General features: G+C 33.2%; 4 protein-coding genes and 1 long non-coding RNA gene across 7 annotated transcripts; 4 read left to right on the forward strand and 1 right to left on the reverse strand.

Annotated features, from left to right (window-relative positions):
* On the forward strand, positions 406-2,022 carry LOC109353300 (60S acidic ribosomal protein P2A-like). Of its 2 annotated transcripts, none has more exons than XM_019595521.1 (4): positions 406-538; positions 632-735; positions 1,485-1,708; positions 1,798-2,022. In XM_019595521.1, exons 2-4 carry the CDS (start codon positions 648-650, stop codon positions 1,822-1,824), a joined length of 339 nt encoding a protein of 112 aa, XP_019451066.1. In that variant the 5' UTR covers positions 406-538; positions 632-647; the 3' UTR covers positions 1,825-2,022. The 2 variants fall into 2 exon arrangements, with proteins under 2 accessions (XP_019451066.1, XP_019451068.1); XM_019595523.1 differs by having other exon boundaries at positions 429-531.
* On the forward strand, positions 3,797-5,924 carry LOC109355631 (putative low molecular weight protein-tyrosine-phosphatase slr0328). Its single transcript, XM_019598874.1, has 5 exons — positions 3,797-4,249; positions 4,384-4,519; positions 4,791-4,858; positions 4,942-5,028; positions 5,506-5,924. Exons 1-5 carry the CDS (start codon positions 3,875-3,877, stop codon positions 5,584-5,586), a joined length of 747 nt encoding a protein of 248 aa, XP_019454419.1. The 5' UTR covers positions 3,797-3,874; the 3' UTR covers positions 5,587-5,924.
* On the reverse strand, positions 6,675-12,721 carry LOC109355280 (histone deacetylase 9). 2 transcript variants are annotated; one of them, XM_019598349.1, is made up of 14 exons: positions 12,516-12,718; positions 11,812-11,924; positions 11,555-11,672; positions 10,893-10,967; positions 10,593-10,812; positions 9,820-9,883; positions 9,503-9,595; positions 9,262-9,370; positions 9,056-9,105; positions 8,885-8,975; positions 8,131-8,201; positions 7,801-7,899; positions 7,098-7,164; positions 6,675-7,011 (listed from the first exon to the last, which is right to left on the reverse strand). In XM_019598349.1, exons 1-14 carry the CDS (start codon positions 12,550-12,552, stop codon positions 6,929-6,931), a joined length of 1,290 nt encoding a protein of 429 aa, XP_019453894.1. In that variant the 5' UTR covers positions 12,553-12,718; the 3' UTR covers positions 6,675-6,928. The 2 variants fall into 2 exon arrangements, with proteins under 2 accessions (XP_019453894.1, XP_019453895.1); XM_019598350.1 differs by having other exon boundaries at positions 6,779-7,011; positions 11,555-11,601; positions 12,516-12,721.
* On the forward strand, positions 13,414-15,040 carry LOC109355282. The gene is made up of 3 exons (XR_002108645.1): positions 13,414-13,432; positions 14,474-14,633; positions 14,765-15,040. It is a non-coding gene; the product is annotated as an uncharacterized LOC109355282 (long non-coding RNA).
* Positions 17,459-19,485, forward strand: LOC109355281 (probable DNA double-strand break repair Rad50 ATPase). The gene is made up of 5 exons (XM_019598351.1): positions 17,459-17,639; positions 17,693-17,951; positions 18,300-18,410; positions 18,731-18,811; positions 19,244-19,485. Exons 2-5 carry the CDS (start codon positions 17,697-17,699, stop codon positions 19,316-19,318), a joined length of 522 nt encoding a protein of 173 aa, XP_019453896.1. The 5' UTR covers positions 17,459-17,639; positions 17,693-17,696; the 3' UTR covers positions 19,319-19,485.

Consider the following 20,105-nt stretch of genomic DNA (forward strand, 5'->3'; position numbering starts at 1 on the left):
CTAAAAATTGTTATTTAAATATAATACATCGAAAACAATTATCTATTGATAATGTAGAAAAAATATACTTTTAATACATTTATATATTACCCATTATCGGATATACATGGATAATGAATGATATTTAAACTTTAGTCTATAGATATTAAATTTTATAAAATAAAAATAAAGTAATAAAAATTAAGCATATTAGTGTTAGTTTGGATTAAACATATGTTTGCACATAAAAAAAGGAGAATCAGAAATGTGTAGATTATAAGTTTGAACACTATAACATTATTTATGTTTTAATCATTATTGAATTATTTAAAAAATAATATAAATTAACAATGATCATGTATAATTTTTTTATGGAGTGCGTAAATATTATATTAATAATATTTATTTTTTGCATGACGAAAAAAAAATGAACGGACTAGATGAAATTGGATATTAGACCTAACCATTATAAACCCTAACTATATATATCATCATCTCTCTCCACATTGCGCCTCTCTCTGCACCAAAATCCAAGTCCCTTTGTTCTTACTTGTACCAAGTACACTTTCCCTCTCTCTCTTTCTCACCTTTCACCGATTTCTCATGTTTTGATTTTGATGTTACTGATTGCGGTGTTGTGAATATTTTATAGGAAGAGAGAGAAAGCGATGAAGGTGATCGCAGCTTACTTGCTCGCTGTTTTGGGAGGCAATTCTTCCCCTTCAGCTCAGGATCTTAAACACATCCTTGCTTCAGGTTCTTATTTTTTCACTCGTGCTCACTCTTCAAGCTATTCAAAAGTATCTCATTTTAGTGTGGGTTTTGTTGGGGTGTTAATCAGAGGAATATAAAATTGAGGTTTTATTAATGTTTCGTCTTTGTTAGCATTAACATTGTCGAGAAATTAAGCCTAAAAACATTATTAATTATTGCTGGATTATGATATACATAATTGTGTGATTGCGTACCCTACTTAGGTTCTTCAGTTTAAAGTATATGTTTTTTGGGTTATTGATGTCAGTTTGGGCTTTATAGAGGTTTTGGGGTTTATAATTTTGGGGTGTATGCTAGCATTTATAGAGTGTAATATCTAGGTTGCATAATCCATTATTCAGTTATATTACTTTTATTTAATTAAACATGAATTATTGCAAAAACTCTTACACTGCATCCATCTTTTCTCTCTCTCTCTCTCTCTCTTATTTGTATAGCTTATCAATTTTTACTCTGATTTTTTCATTACAATAATTGAATTGAAGATTGTTGTAACTATGATCCACAAATCACAATTGTATGTGCTATGTATTAGTATTCAATGTTTCCTCTTATGTACCTGTTTTCTATTGATTGCTATATCCTATTTGACATTGAGTGCACTTATAATATGGGATGCTGAATTTATATTACAGGGAGATTAAATTTTATGTTGCTGAATGGATGGTAAACTCTGTTATTTGTCAATTGAAACATTGAATTTTGAACTGTCTTTTGGTTTATGTTTGCAGTTGGAGCCGAGGCTGATGATGACAGAATTCAGCTGCTCTTAACTGAAGTTAAGGGCAAGGACATAACTGAACTGATTGCTAGTGGAAGGGAAAAGCTAGCTTCAGTTCCTTCTGGTGGTGGTGCCGTGGCTGTTGCTGCTGCACCTGCAGCAACCGGTGCTGCTGCTCCTGCTGCTGAGGCAAAGGTGGAAAAGAAGGTCGAAGAGAAGGAGGAGTCTGATGATGTAAGCTTTTGAAGTTGCAGCTCAATTGGTTGATATTAAGTAATTTAGTGACTGTTTGCTAATGTTTATATATCCTATTGGTTCTGCAGGACATGGGCTTCAGTTTATTTGACTAAAAAGTTTGAAGTGTTTTGTTTGTCAGTGGTGTCTGCAGATTTATGGTAAGAGTTTTAGTTGAATTACATATTTTGTTATCGCAGTTGCATATTGTATTAGATTTTATGGGTTTTCCCATTTGCAATTTGAGACAATGTAATGACACATCAAGCTGTCCGATATAATTACTGAGATGAAGAGATTAATCTGTTGACTTACTGGTTAATTTGGGTTTATTCTTTCCATTATCACCAGTGCAAGATTGGTATGAATGTCGTTAACCCTCTGCCATTTATTTTCTTCATTTAAAAGACTGCCAATAACACCACCTCATGACTCTGTTTGTTGCCAGAGACATATTTAGGATGGGCAGCAACATGGTTCCTTGTTGCTTGTATTTGGCTTCTAAAAGAAATGTCTATATAATTTCGTCACTTTTGCTATTTATTATTTTAGCCTATGAAAACACAAAAGGTTATGTAAACACAAATACCATGAACAAGTTATCTAAACCCTACATATTTTGAACGGACGCCACTGATGGGTCTTAGATGCAGACTTATAGTCTGAAGACAATACTCTGCTTTTGAATGAATTAGGTTACTGCCCATGTTTTTTAACCACTGGTTTGGTAGGGTCATATTCACATAATTCGCTCCACTATGAATTACGAACTGGCTAATATGTTCTGGTTCTCGATTTGGGTCCGCCGTTGATAGTTCGCAGTTTTGGAGGTCAATCATAGTTGCCAGTTTTGGTTGGCAGGGGAGAGGAATCATTGAAGCTATGATGAAAATATTTCCACCTCCCTATGATCCTTCTATTCCGCAGATAGAGAACAAGAGGATCCATCATCTGGGTTGTGATGCAATCATGACAAAAATTACATATTTTGAAGGTTGAAAATCCTGTCTCATACAATTATAATAAGTGATCGTTGAGCGGGATCATTTGCAATTATGCGACCCGGGCTAACTACAATTGTAAAGTATTGCCTATATGTTTGCATATCACTGCAAAATGCTCCTTATTTTAGCTTGAAAAAGAGTTGATTTTAACCATGTTAAACAATGAAATATTAGCAAGAATGTTCCATTCAATAAATGTTAGTAAAATGCCTTAAAATGGTGCGGTGTAATATTTGACAAACTTTGAAATGCAATGTTTTTCATTAAACTTGGAGTGTTTTTTTTGGTTACATAAGTGTTGGTGAAATATGGCCTTTTTAGTTCTTTCATCTTTTATCCAAAACGATTGTTATTAACTATGTTGTATAATTGGTCATGAAAAAAAACGATCTGCTAAGAAATGATAGGATCCAATGATTCACATAACATTTTATTATTGTCAGAACAATTACATTTTGTTAAAATATATAAATGGCAAAGGCAACTTTGGAGCATTATTTCTCATAACTCTCAAACACAAGGTTATACTTGAAGAATTGAGGCACTTTAAGTGGATGATTCAACTCATCTTGCATAAATATGAAGCAATGTTATGAAAATCAGTTTCGACCAGCTGGTTTAATAAAAAAAACCCGGTGAATCAATCCAAATATTGGTATGATATAATAATTATATCGATCACACAATTATATTGACAAAAACCGATCATACTAACTGATTTTTAATTGAAAATTAGTTATATATGCCAATTTTTATTTAAAATTAATTTTTAATGAAAATGATTTATTTTTACCATAATTTCGGTATGAATGATAAAACAAACAACCAATACATTTATTTATACTTCTAAAATATGATCTACCAATGACATATTTTGTTTTAATAAAATATATAAATAAAAGTAATTATTATCTTTTCGCAATAGTAAAACTTGAGACATAACTCACATACAATTACTTAATTAAAAAGGTAATCTTAAACCATATGAAACTGTAGTACCCAAAAAAACCATATGAAACTAACACTATTTGCGAAACTCCCAAGGGGATGAAAAAGAGAGAGAAAAGTGAAGGAGGTTTGTTTCTTGGGCTTGTCTGACTCAAAGGAGAAGCAAAATCTATTCTTATTGGGTAAAGTTGCATCCATCAGCAGAAACCAAAATATGAGGACACTGTACACTGATGCAACAAACTTCACTAATTTACGAGTTTGCCACTATTCCCAATTCCTCTCTCCAAACCCAAACACACTATCTCTTGTTCCTTCTTCCTCCAAAATTCCACACCTTACTTCTATTTCATCTAAAAAACAACGTTTCTATTCTTCTTCTTTTTCTTCATTGATTCGATCGTCAATGGCGTCTTCTCTTCCAACCTCATCATCCATTGATACAAAACCATTTTCTGTGCTCTTTGTGTGCTTAGGCAACATATGCAGAAGCCCAGCTGCTGAAGGAGTTTTCACTGATTTGGTTAAGAAAAGGGGTTTTGATTCTAACTTCAAAATCGATTCTGCTGGTACCATCGATTACCACGAGGTGGGTATGTCGTTGTTTCACTAAAAATGTGATCTTTTTCAACAAAAATAATAACTTTTTTTGCTAAATTCATTTTTTTTGTTTTGGATTTTTTAAATAAAAGTTGATTTTTTTGGATGAATTATTTTTGAAAGGGGAATGAAGCGGATCAGAGAATGAGGGCAGCCTCAAAGAGGCGTGGGATTAAGATAACTTCTATTTCGAGACCAATTAGGCCTTCTGATTTTGTTGATTTTGATCTCATTCTTGCCATGGACAAGCAAAATAGAGGTAGGTGAATGCAATACTCAAATTTATGTGATGTTTTTATTGTGTGTAAATTAAGCTGATTACTATTCAGTTTTTGTTTTAATTTCATTTATCACCTCTTTAGGATAAACTTAGGGAGGTTGTTATAATTTCTAAAACAATAGGGGTGTGTTGGTCAGTGTAATTTCCCAATTTTAATATGAACTATTAAAGTTGGATGAAATGTGGTTGATCCATTCAATGTGCCTTTGTCATACATTGTAATAGTAATGTGCACTTTTGTTTGATTTAGAGGATATATTGGAGGCCTTCAATAGATGGAAATCTAGTCAGACATTACCAGAAGATGGACATAAGAAGGTTAGTTCAAGATTTTGATCCTCCCGGTTTCTTTTGTTTTTATTTTAATTTTTTTATGTGGGTTTGCGATTGCGATGATGCAGGTTAAGTTGATATGTTCATATTGTAAGAAGCATGATGAAACTGAAGTGCCTGATCCTTACTATGGTGGACAGAAGGGGTTTGAGAAGGTATTCATATTAGGTTATTGGTTGGTACTTGCTTCATTTTGTAGGTTGAAAAGTGGAGTACATTAATGTATCACTTGCCATCATGTGATACATGGTTATGATTCGAGAATCCTAGTACTATTGTTTTTCAATAAGCTGATCTAAATCATTAAGAAAAAACCAAGCATTATATTGACATGTCTAGTTGAATTGGTTGAAGGATGAAATTATACTGTAAATTCAGTCATTTATGCAAGCACCTTTTTATGACTACCTGTTGGAGATTTATTCTCCTTGGTCGGTGCCTTTGAAGATGATTTTCTCGTGTCATTGAATTACATGCGTTCAGTGTACATATTTGGTACCCATAGTCTCAAATGTTTGGTGATGCAGGAAATCCACATATATGATCATTTAAAAACATTTTCTCGTTATAAAGAAGAATTCTTTATTCCTGGCTGATGCTCTTGCTCATATATCATTGTGTGCCACTTGCAGGTATTAGATTTACTTGAAGATGCTTGTGAATCATTGCTGGAAAGCATTTTGGCAGAAAATAAACATATACAAGAATCCTAACTTATGTAATAGCCAGAAGGTTCAATCCATGGGTAGATCAATTGGTTTTCAAGGATGCAAGTACCCAGTGTTTTAGTACTTTCAGAGGCTCACTATCCGAAATCCACAACTTCTGCATATCAAAAACTTCTTGCCATACTTAAATGTGTTTCACTTGGCCTTCTTTTATTTTTATTTTCCCTGCTTACCACATTGATTTAGTGAGGCAAATTATAGCATGAGTTAAATTGTGGTGGTTCTGTTGACATACACATTTATCACTTGTTTGTTGCAGTTAGAACTTAAAAACTGCTTTAATTGTAATGCAAGGAATTTAGCACTGTCATTTATCTGCATTACAACTGGTTGAGTGTGATGTGAGAATGCATGTACATATTTGTCTAGATAGGTATATTTTGAGTGCATCTATATTATACAATCTGTCTCATACAAGTGTTACAAAAACAGAATAATACTTTGTACTGTAACATCTATAGTGGACTCCTTGTGTTGGCCTCTGGACATCTCTATTCAGTCATTTTAAAATAATGTCACTTTTCTTATTACCAAGGGAATTTCATCATCTTATAGGAATTGAACTCATGACTTTTTAATTTTTCTGGGTATCTAGTGATACCGTGCACTAATCGACTAATGGTAAATAAATAATGTCATTTGTAAAGGACCCAAAATATACTTTTCTATTGAGAAATCAAGTATAGATCCTTGAAATAGATCAAAAATGGTTCCTTACCAGGTAATCAAAACCCTTGAAACTTGTAAAGGACTGTTTGGCATTACTTCTTTGAAAAATCAATTAGAAGGAATTGACAGATTTAGATAAGATTTTTCAATCATTAGAATTTGTAAATCAGTTTTCTCTATGATAAAAAATTATTGAGTAGCTCTAATTAACATGCATTGATTTTGAAGTAAAATATTTTTTATTTTGACCAAACTTAAATATGATTTAAACCAGGATCTAATAAGATTTGACCACTTTTGTTATGCATACTCATCGTGCCCAGTTTTTCAAACGCCAGTCTTGTATGATTCTTGATAAGTAGAAAGTCTTATAAATCCCTACAGATTACAGAAGAGGCACTGAGTTTGTCTGAATGTTTTAATTTTTCTTCAACTTTGCATTTAGATCCTTAATAATCATGTACATTCTACGTGTTCATTTCACGCAAAAACATGAGTTCGCCCAAAAGAAACAAACAACACTATAAAAAAATACAACAAAATCTAACAAACATATGAATGTTCGGCTTTCTTGATATAACTGAGTTGTTCTCTACCTAATTACATTTTCCTTCTCTCAAACTGAAAATGGTCATTCCTCCAATAGCCCAAACCAACTTCATGCAACATCCATGTGGTCATTGTCATTGTCACCTTCATAATATTCATCATCTCGCTGAATATGCTTGTCTTGAGTGTGTTCTGAAAAACAAAAATTATCAAAATCAATAAACTATGATTTGGCACCAAGTATGGAGCGCTATTAAGAAAGGACTTTTTCTCCTTACGATCATTGCGCTCATCAGGGTTTTGCTCATCTTCATCAAAATCAGGAATGTAGAAATCAGGTGGGACCTGTGACCCACAAATTGTTAGTTTCACCTTTTGGGAAAAAATATCGGTGTACATACATTGCCATCGATTGATTTTGGCTAGAAGTGATATGATCATGAAATCAGCAAAGGAGCATGCATTCAAACCAAGTCCAAAAAAGTTTAACATAGACAGAGAGAGTAACTATTTGACATCAAAATGATTAACAAAAACATATATTAGTATGCATAAACATAACCTAAATAAATAATAGGTTTCAGTCTCAATGGAGTAGAGGTCTAATGCTAAATAACTTAATCATAGGCTATAGCCTTTGTTCATCAGCTCAAGTATTCTTGCTGGACCAGCAATTGTTGCTAATATATTGTGCCTTAATTTCCACCCAACTTATAATTTCCATTCTCCTCAATACTAAAGATTTTCAGATAATATATTAGAAGTACTACTAAGAAGGAATTATGCTATTCCAATAACTTGAAAATTCTCCTCCCAAAGCAAATCATTGATTTGTGAACATTCATAAAAGTTTAAGCAAACACAATAAAGGTGGAAATCAAATAACTTGTTTCATAACCCCTCTAAGGGTAGCCAACTCTGAGTAAAAAAAACTGAACCAACCAGCTAGGTTGGGTGTTCCTATTTCAAGGATGAACTCACCTCCTGCATTTGCACACTTGGAGCATGTTGAATGCAACGAAGATTCTCCATGACTTGCATTTTGATGGTGGTAAGATATGATTTACTATTTAAATTCTCCTGATCAAATTAAAGGAGAAAAATAATGAGGACCAATCAGTGGTTTATATTTTTAGACACTTCACTGCACACTGCAAAGTCCAAAGTAAAAATAATAGCCACATGTTTTAGATCATAACCAATATAAATTGGCAATTTCAAATGCCAGACAATGGACTCCAATCAAAGTTAGAATAAAAGAAAAGTCTAGATAAATAGAGTCTTAGACAAGAGTACTGAGAAAATACATACTATGTAGCCACTTGGAATCTTCAACGAAAAATCTGGCCCAAAATACTTAATATAATCATTCTCTGGGATCTCTGCATGACAGATCAAGCAGGTCAATAATGTCTCCCTTAGGGATCTCGAATGCCGATTTAACTCATTTGAAAAGAGATGCATGCAATATTTTAGAAGCTTACAGTGTGAGGGCAGATTACAGTTTTTCCCTATCAGGGCATAATACTACAAGCACAAGCAAGTAAATTTGGAGCAATAATTAAAGTCTAAAAGATGTGTGCCCCCATCCTCTGGAGGGAAAAGTTAACTATATTGGGCTGAGATAGAAAGCATTGAGGCCACACATTATTGTCCGGGTTTATATTGCAGATGTATAACAAAGAAGTACTAGTTTACTATATAAATGCATGCATAGCATGCTCTCCAAAACTGCCAGGCCCAATGAAAAATTACAGTATCGTATATCACATCACAATTCACAAGAGTGTTTCTGCATTACTTTGAAGCTTGAACAATGAATAATAAATCCAATTAAAAAGGCCAGGGTCTGAGGGAGGGTAAATGTACATAACATTACCCCACAAACAGAGAGATAGTTTTCAGGATTTGAGCCCATGACCACCAGGTCACAAGGCAAATTACCACAGCAGCATTGCACCAAAGCTCACCCTCATTAAATCCATTTAATGAAACAAAATCAATTCTTTGTATAACATGTCATAAAAGAGTTGAAAAGATGTCAAGTCTGGATGACTTAATGTACCATTTGGAAGCTCTGTATCCAGAAGAACTCCAGTTTCAACTGTCCAGCATCGAGCAACATTCTCTTTTGTGTATCCCCCCCCTCCGGTGACCTGTGGCAGAAATCTATTCATATAAATCTGACTCATAGAACAGGTGAAATAAAGACAAAAACTAAGTTATAGAAACCCACCAGCAAGGGCAAATTAAATCTCTTCACAAATCTAACACATTCAGAATGACCTGTAGTAAAAGAAACAAACAGATAATATACTAATTAAAGTAATTCATCCACTAATTAAATGGAGACCAACATATGCAAAGAAGACACGCAGTCAAAGAGTGATTACATAAAAGAATATTTTCATCGAAATAGGAAATTTACTAGGAAATAAGCACCATCAATAGAGAGATTGAAGCAGCCCAAGCGATCTCCAGCAAGTGAATCTGCTCCACACTGGAGAACTATCACACCGGGTTGATATGTTTCAACTACTTTAGATATAATCTACATTGTAGGCATTTAAGCAGGTTCAAAAAATACACCATCAAGCTAGAGTAATGCGACAAATATTGAAATGAAGAGCTTTTGCTTTGAGCTAGCAACCCCCCAAAAAAAAAGAGAGAAGAATGAACTTACAGTCTTGAAAAGTCGAGTGAAGCTAGTGTCATCTATTCCATCCTTCAATGGGACATTTATAGCATAGTACTTTCCTTCTTTTTCTCCTACTTCCTTTAATAAAGTAAAATCAGTTCAATTTACTCCAATCTACAGAGGTCCAGAAATGTTTCAAATGATAAAGCATATTCAATTTCAGCAAATACATAACATGGGGAATGGAGCCACAGTTATGCAGTTCCTCAAATCTCAATCTGTCACAGATTAAATTATAATAGCAACAGAGTGATTGACAATCAGACAAGTCACCAAAAATAAAAATCGAATGAAGAAAATACCTTTGCATCACCAGTGCCAGGAAAGAACAAATCTCCATACTTGTGAAAACTGACGGTCATCACCCTGTAATGAAAATCTTCCTTTTTAACAAAATAGAGAAAATCATGGGTAGTATGACAAAACTATCTAACCAGCATATAGCATTAGAAAAGCAAGTTATGTCTACCATCTTTGAATTTTACATGAGAATAGACAAGGCTTGGTTGTTTTAGAACAGTGCCAACTGCCGAGCGAAACACGAAGCATAGGTAACATAAAGAGGGCATGGGTATAGGTACAAGATTAATCATTTCTTGCAATTATAACACAAGACTTTCTTTATGACAAATCTGGAATGTGGTATTTGGTACATTAACTAAGGTATGGGACTTGCAGGATTATTAAGCAAATTTGGTAACTATTATATAGAGATTTAGATAATGAATTAATATGCTTGTTATTGGGCAATCATGAAGTCCAGTGGAAGTTGAGTTTATAAACAATAATTAAATTTTAATAATAAAATATTAATATACCTACACAAACATACCAAGTCCTTAACTCCTTATAAGTTATAAGATTAAAAATTGCTTATAGTTACTATCCTAGGTTCAAAATCAATAGTTTTAAAGAGAACATATCAGAAGGGTCAGCTAGTATATATCAGGAAGACAGAATTGTAGTCGTGTAATTAATCTTGATATTGCCTTTGCAACTTGAAGGTTCTCAGTGGTTTCACATTCACAACTCTAATCAATTTCCAGTCTTCAGATGATATGAGAAACAGGCTAACCTGTCAGTGAAGTAGAAGGCTTCTTCTACACCATCACCATGGTGTACATCTATATCAATATACAAAACACGGGCATGATATTTAAGAAGCTCCAAGATTCCTAAAACCAAGTCATTGATGTAACAAAACCCAGATGCCTCACATTTCTTGGCATGGTGTAGTCCGCCAGCCCAGTTTATAGCAATATCACACAGTTGATTGTTTAATCGACGTGCAGCATCTGCAGGTCATCAACCAGCATATATATGACAAAGAGGGCTAGAGAAAAATTCAAGAGAATCACTGTTATAAACAAATTACCTATAGTTCCACCAGCATAAATCTGACAAAATTCAAATAAGTTATCAAATACTGGGCAGTCTTCTCCAAGGTTATCTGACGGAAGTACAGAAATGATTGACAATGTATGAGGAACTTGTTAATTACTATTAGTAACACAAGAAATTGAAAATATAAAGGTAAAATTACTATATACATATTGGGGTTAGATAATGTTAGCGAGGACACAAATATGAATTCAGAAATCAAATATGGATCATTGAAAGTAAGGACACAAGCTCGTGTTATATGAAGAGTAACAACAATTGCAGGGTTATAAGCATTTGCTATCTTCTACAGAATTGAAATAAACTGTAAATGGCAACACCAACCCCCGTTGTTTTCTCTTCTCTTTAGAAATAAATTTGAAATTGTTATGCCGGTTTGGTATGCATCAAAAGTTTTAACAATATAAAGTTATAGCTAAATGAGTGATGACAATAACATTCAAAAAATCGATTTAAAAAAATTAGCATTTAAAATTTCACCCTTTACACAAAATGATGGACCTTATCTTTCCCTCTGTATCACTATGGCATATAGCATATAACACACAGCAGGAAACTCTTGCAGTGTTTCTCACTCTATGTACAACTAAAAAATCACATATCATCAGGTAAGTTCAAGAATATGGAAAGACGCACATTTTGCTAATTCAGTTGAGAACAAGTGCTGAGTGTCAGGTGTAATCCTGTGCAAAAACTCAACATAGTCAGCTGAATGAAACTGGGCAAGCTCAACAGGATAAGCCTTGTGTGGCCGCTGCATCATACACAAGATGAATAAATAAATGAAATAACACTATTTACGCAATCGACGCCAGATCACCAATAACGAACAATTTGGCAACAATAACCCAAACATACAAATTAAAATGAAACAGCTGGTGTATGTAACTAACATAAATTTCCATCTTCTTGTGAAGATCATAAGAAAGAACGAGATGGTGAGTCATGCAAAGCCTGTGAGGCTTCATCGGATGGTTTGGCCCAAAGTAAACACTACCGACATCACCTGCAATACAAAGTTTAAACAATTCAGTTCATGAAAAACATATAAACAAATAATATCAAGAAAACCTCAGGAAAAAATCAACAATTGATTATTAAGATTGAACAGCTCCAGAAAGAACTTGAGTGTCATTAGGTACTATGGATGCTAATTTCCTTACCGAACAGCATGGAAATTTATAAAATAAGTGCATAACTATCTATTGTTATGAAAGAAAGAAAAATCGCACAACTCTAAATTTCTTTCTTTGTTGCCGTTTCTATAACGTGAAAAAAGACTTGTGGACTTAAATCTGAAATCGAAAACAGTTCTAAGCGCAAGATGATTTCGTGTTGTTCATCCCCGTTGCATCGAAACGCAGCGTTCAACGTAACAAGCATGGAAATAAATAAGGCTAGGGTTTCGATATACATGAAAGAAACTGAACTATGAATAAGAAGATATATTTCACACGAAGAGAATCAACGTTTTTCACAGATTCAATTCCACCAGAGAAGAATAGGAGAAAACAAAAAAAACGGCGAAACTCAAGTTATAGAAAGAACAATAGAAGCTAAAAAGGAATGAACGGAAGATGAATAGAAGAAAACGAACCATCGTAGAAGTAGGAGATTCTGTCCTTGGAGCGCATGTTTTGGAACAAGAGTTGAAGAAGAGTGGAAAAAGATGAAGATGGCTACGATACCGGTAACGACATTATCACTCGCCTGAGCTTTTAGCTATGCCGTTTTGCACTTGGGCTTGCGGGCTTTAGCGAGCTTTCTATTGTGATGTGTATCACTCTCCCTAATGCTATTAAACGACATGTCGTTTTTATAAATGAGATTTGTATCGTTTAGCGTTTCAGTGGCAAAACCAGCGGTCCAAACCACAATATGTGAACCCCGGTTCGGCTCAAACATTTCACTTCATCCATGGATGTGAAAACCGTACAATACCAGCCTATTGAACCGGATAACAATTATATTAGTTAAATGGTTAAAATTGACTAAAATGGGTAAAACAATTAATCATATGAATTGATTTTCATTTAAATCATATTGATTATATCATCGACTTTCATTTAAAAATATATATTTTTATTCACCAACTAACTTTTTTTATTTTTGTATTACTATTTAGAATGTAAATCCAATACAACAACTTACACCTTCTTTTAAGCAAAATACATGATTAACTTTGTATTCTAAATAACAATAATCTAATTTAGGCTCAATCAGGATCCATCGAGTGAAATCAAATTTTATACAATCAGTATATCATTTATGTATAGACATTAATTCTTTATTGACATATTCAAAAGGTAAAAAAATGAGTGATAAATTAGTTAAAATATAATTTTAACAAGAACAAACCGGAAGAGGATTGTTCAAGTTGGATCGGGTCAAGATGATCATAAGCGGAGCCCTATAAAGTTGTTAATCTTCACAAATGTAGAGACCCCACCCAGTGCGATAGAATAACAAAAAGCCCGTGTTCTTCATTTTCCCTGCCCCAATTCTTCATTCAGAGTAAGCTCTTCTCACACTGCGTTATTTCAATCACGCACTTCTCTAGATTTCGAACCACTATCTTTTCTTTTCAATAATATTTATTATTATATAAATAATAATTGCCAAATTCGTGCGAATCTTATCGGTGACATGATTTTTTTTAATCACAATTTTTGTATGACTGTATTTAATATGTTTATCTGAATCTAAATCAATTGTTGTTTACCCTATTTTGATCATATATACTTTTGGCGAAATCAATGCCTCAATTTTGTCTTCAGCTGAATTTTTATTTGGGATTGTTCCTCATTTAGTGTTATTTTGTATTATGAAATATGGATTCATATGTAGTTGTCTGTAACTTTCGATTCAGTGGTGGAAATGACATTAGGTTTAGTCATACTTTTGTTCCAATCTCGTAGCATGCGCTTGGAACTTGGGAGTGTTAACTATGTCAAAGTTCTTCTGGTACTGATCACAATTCTTGATTAGATAGATAATTGGTGAATCATGAATACACACACAAGTTATGAAATATGCAGATTAAGATGTGTATTATTTATGAATCCCCAAAGAAACATCCTCTTAGGCAAGAGACTTTTGGACGGAGAGGATATAGGAAGAGCTAGTCCGTTACATACTGGAATGTGGAAGTCTGCTTCATTGTTAAGTGTATGTATAAAGCTTATTTGATATGACATTTGGATATTGTGTTATGAACGAAAATAGTTGTTCCTCTATTAGTGTAAGTTATTCTATGATATGTCATCCTCTATTAGTGTAAGTTATTGTGATATATCATACTTCTCAGTGTTTACCACTAAAAGTGCCCACTTTAGTTGATGTGAAACATGATTGTGTCATTTGGGAGTTCAGTATTAATGTATTATAGTTCTTTGTTAATTTATCTATATTTTTGTTCTTTTTCTTCTTTATTTACCCCTTCTTCTCCCATGTCTGATTTGTCATGTGATCAAACATTTATCTTTTTTTCATTTCCCTCTCCTTATATTGTTGTGAATAAGAATTTATGAGATAATTATGGACTGCCTTGTGTAGGATGTCGACTGAAGCACCCTTCAGACCACGAGAGAAGCTTTTGGAGAAGCAAAAATATTACCAGAATGCCCAAAGGTACACACACTTGAAAGGGCCACTCGATAAGGTTACCTCTGTTGCCATACCACTTGCTCTGGCAGCTTCTTCAATTTTTATGATTGTAAGTTTATTCATAACCAGAATCACTTGTCTTTATTAACTTTAACAGATTGAAGTTATTGGTGTGTCTTCTAACTCAATCTGTTTCATGCGATAATATCTCATGAGCGCTGCTTTATTTTTTTTGTACAGGGGCGGGGCATATATAACATGTCACATGGAATTGGAAAGAAAGAATGACTTAGAAATTTCTGATTGAGGAAGTGGGTGTTTATACTGCACAAACCTACCTGCACTTCCCAATATGGACCATTGATTTTCTTTGCCTTTATGCCTTTTATCTCAATAAAATTGCTTAATTGCAGACTTTGAGCTACATTGGAGATTTATAAAATGATTACAAATGTTCTTTACGTGTTTGACAAAATCAAATGATTATTCAAACTGCAACATTTGGATTCTGGTTTGGTGCTTGTTCTGTGTCAACTGCTTCTAGTTTTTTCCCATACCTCCTTTGCATGCATCATATACGTGCAACAGTTTTTCAATTACATCATTAAACATTTTGATTCTGAACTGTCCTTTGGCATTGTAGATAGGCCAGTTGAACTGTATAGCGAGCAGTTGTTGCTTGTTTTGGTTTCAAAATTGTGATATGCTATGGGCAACAATGAGCCAGCATGCTCTTCCATGCATGGGCTTTGAATCAGAAAGGTGAGGGGTAGTAACAGGAATCGATGAAATAAACAAGGCGGATATTGCGTAGACTTTGATTGAGGTTCTCCGTAATTCAATTACACCTGACACCCTTGTTTTAAAAGTTACACCAAGCTTATTGAAATTTGTGTTGCCTTTACAAGTTACAATGGTGATATTGAAATTATACGGAAGTGAACCATTAAGACAGGAGTACAATGTTCCAATTAGTTCAATTCATTTAAATTTTAAATCATTATAATAAATTTTTTTGTACATGGATATATTGGATGGGTGATGAATTCCTTAACTTACTTACTGCCCTTGTAGTCGACGATGGCATTTTTGTACCATAGGTCAAATTTGGTGGTCTAATCCACCTGAAAGTAACCCCTTGAAGGTGTTGAATGGACCCGGTTCACCTTAAACCTTTGGGGTACAGAATGAGAAATGGAAACCTGGATATATGGAAGATTAGAGAAAGCACTTAAAGGAAGGAACGATGTTTGTTTTGGTAATAAATCCAGGATATAGATGATTAAATCTCGAACTAGTTTTTGTAAAGGCAAACACAATTTTTTCCTTGAAGTATTTATTTATTGATTTCAATAAGAGTGTGAGCACAAGCAGCGAAAGGATTCTTATTATCAATGCAAAAGTAAAACTTTTCCTGTCAAAACCAGCTGAAATATATGACTTGTCAACTTTGGGACTAGTAAGCTTGAGCAACTCAAAGTTTAACATTACCTACTCACAGTTCACAATGCTTAGAACCTCACGAAGAGTCAAGAACTCAACACCTACCACAGCCATCAGGAAACTATAAGGCTGGAAGGACAGTATAATATTCAAATGCCTGCAATCAACATTTTTGTTGTTTCTGAATGGACATACTTGAGTTCGTGTTCAAATATTGTAAACAACTTCCTCGTTTTTCGTTTGCATATATCTACCCTTTCCAATCCTCATTAGGTGAGACCGTGAGAGCCTCATGGTGGGTCATTCTTTTACCATTGGTCTGCAAAATTAACCTATGAGGAATACTTATTAATAATCATGGATCATATTTCAGCCTGGAAAGTCTTTGGCATGAACATTTTATGTGTTGTACATGTTCCTACTAACCCTACTAAAATCATTAAGGTTATGTGTATTTGTATGTAGATTCTAAGCAACCTCTTATATTAATTTTTTTAATGCTAAACGAAGAATATAAGGGCAACCTCATATAGTAAAATAACACCTTAAAAATGAATTTAAGATTCGATGATGATGCTTTTTATGAGAGAGACCAAATATTTGGAACACAAGCTGGAAGTTCTTTCTTAAAGAGCCAAGATGTTGTGGTATATCACTTTCTGCCCTAGAATACATTTTTGGCCGGGTCAGCTATATGGGTAATGATTTTCCATAAAGGCAACTAGCTGCTCCAAATTCTCCTACTCTGTCTTGTTTTCTAAGGCTCTCCCACATTCATGCTTTATGTAGGTGAGCCTTTTCTGTCCACTCCTCAACAAAACTTCTCCTCCAAGCACCTTTCCATCTTCAAAAAAGCACCTTATATAATTACACCAATACTCCTTAGAAACTTTCAAACAAATTTAACTATACAAGTATTCTAACTACAAACAGATATGGAATATGAAATAAATGGTAAAGGGGGATCTGTTTCCATGTGTTAAGGTGGGGTGGCAGGTATATAAATATACATTTCTTTGAGAAAAACTATTGGAATGGAGATCACGTGTCCCAAGATTTGGTGTCTCATTATATATCAATCCTATTAAAAAGTGCCAACTAGTTAAGAAAAAAATCATAAAAATAAAAACCAATTTTTTTTGATTACTTGTTGTAATGTAATTGACTTGAGATATGACAGTAATTTTTTGACATGTGATCCTTATTTTAAAATATTGATGCCCTTATTGAGAATTGAGAAGCAATAGTTAGCTGAATTTGCCAATATACCAACTTAAGAAAATAGCTACCTAACCAAAGTAGGCTCATCAAGATTCTTCACTAAGTTTTCAGAGAATAAATAAAACTGAAATGTGTAGACAAAGACTTAACATTTATAGTTTAATACTCAGACGTATAACTACCTTCAATTCCAATACTAGAACTTGGATGGTGCCATAATCAAAGATAGCTTTTGAGTAAAGGTGGCAGGTATAAAACACTATAAGAAAGTATTTGTTCATAACATATAAATTCACTGTTAACTATACAATATTACAATCTATACTTTGTTAACTGTGATTTGATCTTATTCTACGGTTGTTAATAAAATAAGCTACTTGGTTTATTACCCTTAAAAGTTAGTCTTGTTTATAAAGCATCTAAGGCAGAGGAAAGAGTGCTATGATTCTGAAGAAAAGAGAGTTGGCAAGGTAGAATAAAAGAGTGCATATTGGTTATTGGTGCAACAATGGCAACACCAAAACAATCATATGAGCATCAACAACTAGCAATCGTGCCGCGAGTGAGGAACTCGGGGATGGTCAGCTCTAACCAGAGCCCAATTATGGATGATAAGGAAGAGGAGATGTCAAGATCAGCTCTAGCAATGTTCAGAGCAAAGGAAGAAGAAATTGAGAGGAAGAAAATGGAGGTGAGGGGTAAGGTTCATGCTTATCTCGGTCGAGTCGAGGAAGAAACTAAGCGTTTGGCTGAGATTAGAGAGGTAATTCAAACAATACTGACACTTTCCTTTGATTTTATATTTGGTTTTTGCTCTAAGCATTCATGCTTTACTTGGTTTTTGATTTATGTACATATATTATATAGATTATGTTATGTATATATACTAATCAATATACACTTATGATATTGGAAAATGTATATAATCCAATTCATACTAGTTTGAGCAAGGGATTATTAATTGTTGTGTGCATATATAGTACTAAGTTGTTTAGCCTGATTCTTTAACAAACACATACATAAGTTACATGTTTTAAATGCAATTTTTTTCCTTCCTTTGCATCAAAGCTAATAGTAATGTTTGATTGAAAATATGAATATCATGTTGTAGGAGCTTGAGGGTCTCACAGATCCATTGAGGAAGGAAGTTGGAATAGTTAGAAAGAAGATAGACAGTGTTAACAAAGAGTTAAAGCCACTGGGCCAAACCTGCCAAAGAAAGGTGGTTTTTTTTAACTGTTTGCTTTTGTTTTTTTATTTCTAAATTCTTTACTTACACAACTTTTGATACAGAATTTAATCAATTAAACTTGTTAAGTTGTTTTCCTTCTTGGTCCCATGTTGTCTCATCCTAGGGGCATATGGGCATGACCACTTTAGTGGTTAAGGTGATTATTCATAATAACTGTGTTTTGGTGTCCACTTAGAAAATGATAGAATAAGATTAATGGATAAAAATGATTGAAGGGAAATATATATCTTAGCTTGAATTTCTCTCTTTTGTTTCTGTATTTATTTTTTCTGAATATTTTTTGTGGTCAGGAGAGAGAATACAAGGAAGCACTTGATGCTTTTAATGAGAAAAACAAGGAAAAAGCTCAACTTGTTACAAAACTAATGGAGGTTAGAAATTTTGGACAGTGATGTTTCACTTTTTTTTCTTCACATTTCCCTCTTGTTTTATCTTTATAATTATAGAAATTTATTATTATTTACTCATAGATTAGTATGACCGGTAAGATGTTATGTTTTCTATTTACAAGGCAATAAAGAATTATTATGACTATTAGGAATATTGATGAATGCTATATAAATTTTCTTTGTTATGCTATATAAATTTTCTTTGTTATGCTATATAAATTATGTATCTTATGTCTCATTGATGAATGAAATTAAGCCTTATATATAACATATTTTCTCAATACTTATTTACGACTCATTATGTTCTCAAAACAAAAAACCTAAAAGGATTTCTCTAGAAGCATTTTGTTAAATTTTGTAGTGTTTGTACTCAAAATTTATAATTATGGTTCCTAACATTGAACTTTGTATTAGCTTGTCACTGAAAGTGAGATGCTGAGGATGAAGAAGTTGGAGGAGCTAAGCAAAAACATAGAGACCCTGAATTGAAATGCTAATAAAAAGTAACTAGAATCAGTATATGGTTGAACATGGCATGATTTTGTGTGTGTGATTTCATTGTATTTTGCTGACTTAATTAGGAAAGAATGTCCAGTAAAAAGTGTGCATTAGACTTCTAAATTCTGAATACTACAAAATGTGTTGTCATTTTATTTTAATATCATGATATAAGTAGATTCTGTCATCAAATGCAAATTGAATACTCCAAAAAAGGATAGTTAAGCTAATCCATCCATTCATTTTACTTAATTCTTGCATGCAACACAAAAAATTATAACACAAAAAATTATAACATTATCAAAAAAGTAATTCCTATTTTATATAATAAATTAAATTTATTTCGTTAACTTAAAATTATAAAAAAAAAGTCTCCCCTTCTCTAGTGTTAACCATCTCCATATAAGTGATGAAATGATGTGATCACAATAGTGTATTACGTATCTTTTTGGGTAAAAAGTGGTGAAAACTGAAAAGTAATGAAAAAGAGAAATTGTGGAGCCGTTGATGTACAAATAAATAACATGGTTATTGTTAATATTGGAAGTGTGACTTAGTCAAAACACTAGTTGGATACCTCAACTGATAGATGTTTGTAAGAGAAAATAACATATTCATTGTCAACGAGTTTTATATACAAATGATTCATGTATTTAATTATTATTAACTCTTTACACAAATAATACAAATGAATAAAAGTAATAATGATGTACTGTGTATTAAATATTTATAGATATTACACTAGTTATAACTAGATATTTTGAGAACTTTCATCAAT

Source organism: Lupinus angustifolius, chromosome LG08 (assembly GCF_001865875.1).
Source record: "Lupinus angustifolius cultivar Tanjil chromosome LG08, LupAngTanjil_v1.0, whole genome shotgun sequence".
In the NCBI taxonomy this organism is placed as follows: Eukaryota; Viridiplantae; Streptophyta; class Magnoliopsida; order Fabales; family Fabaceae; genus Lupinus; species Lupinus angustifolius.

Excerpts from the sequence above, each read along its gene's own strand:
- LOC109355281 (XM_019598351.1), top strand. The coding sequence starts at position 17,697 with ATGGCAACACCAAAACAATCATATGAGCATCAACAACTAGCAATCGTG. Across the intron at positions 18,411-18,730 it reads GCCAAACCTGCCAAAGAAAG|GAGAGAGAATACAAGGAAGC; the intron begins GTGGTTTTTTTT and ends TTTTGTGGTCAG. Across the intron at positions 18,812-19,243 it reads TTGTTACAAAACTAATGGAG|CTTGTCACTGAAAGTGAGAT; the intron begins GTTAGAAATTTT and ends ACTTTGTATTAG.
- LOC109353300 (XM_019595521.1), top strand. The coding sequence starts at position 648 with ATGAAGGTGATCGCAGCTTACTTGCTCGCTGTTTTGGGAGGCAATTCT. Across the intron at positions 736-1,484 it reads TAAACACATCCTTGCTTCAG|TTGGAGCCGAGGCTGATGAT; the intron begins GTTCTTATTTTT and ends TTATGTTTGCAG. Across the intron at positions 1,709-1,797 it reads AGAAGGAGGAGTCTGATGAT|GACATGGGCTTCAGTTTATT; the intron begins GTAAGCTTTTGA and ends TTGGTTCTGCAG.
- LOC109355631 (XM_019598874.1), top strand. The coding sequence starts at position 3,875 with ATGAGGACACTGTACACTGATGCAACAAACTTCACTAATTTACGAGTT. Across the intron at positions 4,520-4,790 it reads CATGGACAAGCAAAATAGAG|AGGATATATTGGAGGCCTTC; the intron begins GTAGGTGAATGC and ends TGTTTGATTTAG. Across the intron at positions 5,029-5,505 it reads GACAGAAGGGGTTTGAGAAG|GTATTAGATTTACTTGAAGA; the intron begins GTATTCATATTA and ends TGCCACTTGCAG.
- LOC109355280 (XM_019598349.1), bottom strand. The coding sequence starts at position 12,552 with ATGCGCTCCAAGGACAGAATCTCCTACTTCTACGATG. Across the intron at positions 9,596-9,819 it reads CTGGCACTGGTGATGCAAAG|GAAGTAGGAGAAAAAGAAGG; the intron begins GTATTTTCTTCA and ends ACTTTATTAAAG. Across the intron at positions 8,202-8,884 it reads GGATACAGAGCTTCCAAATG|AGATCCCAGAGAATGATTAT; the intron begins GTACATTAAGTC and ends TCTGTCATGCAG.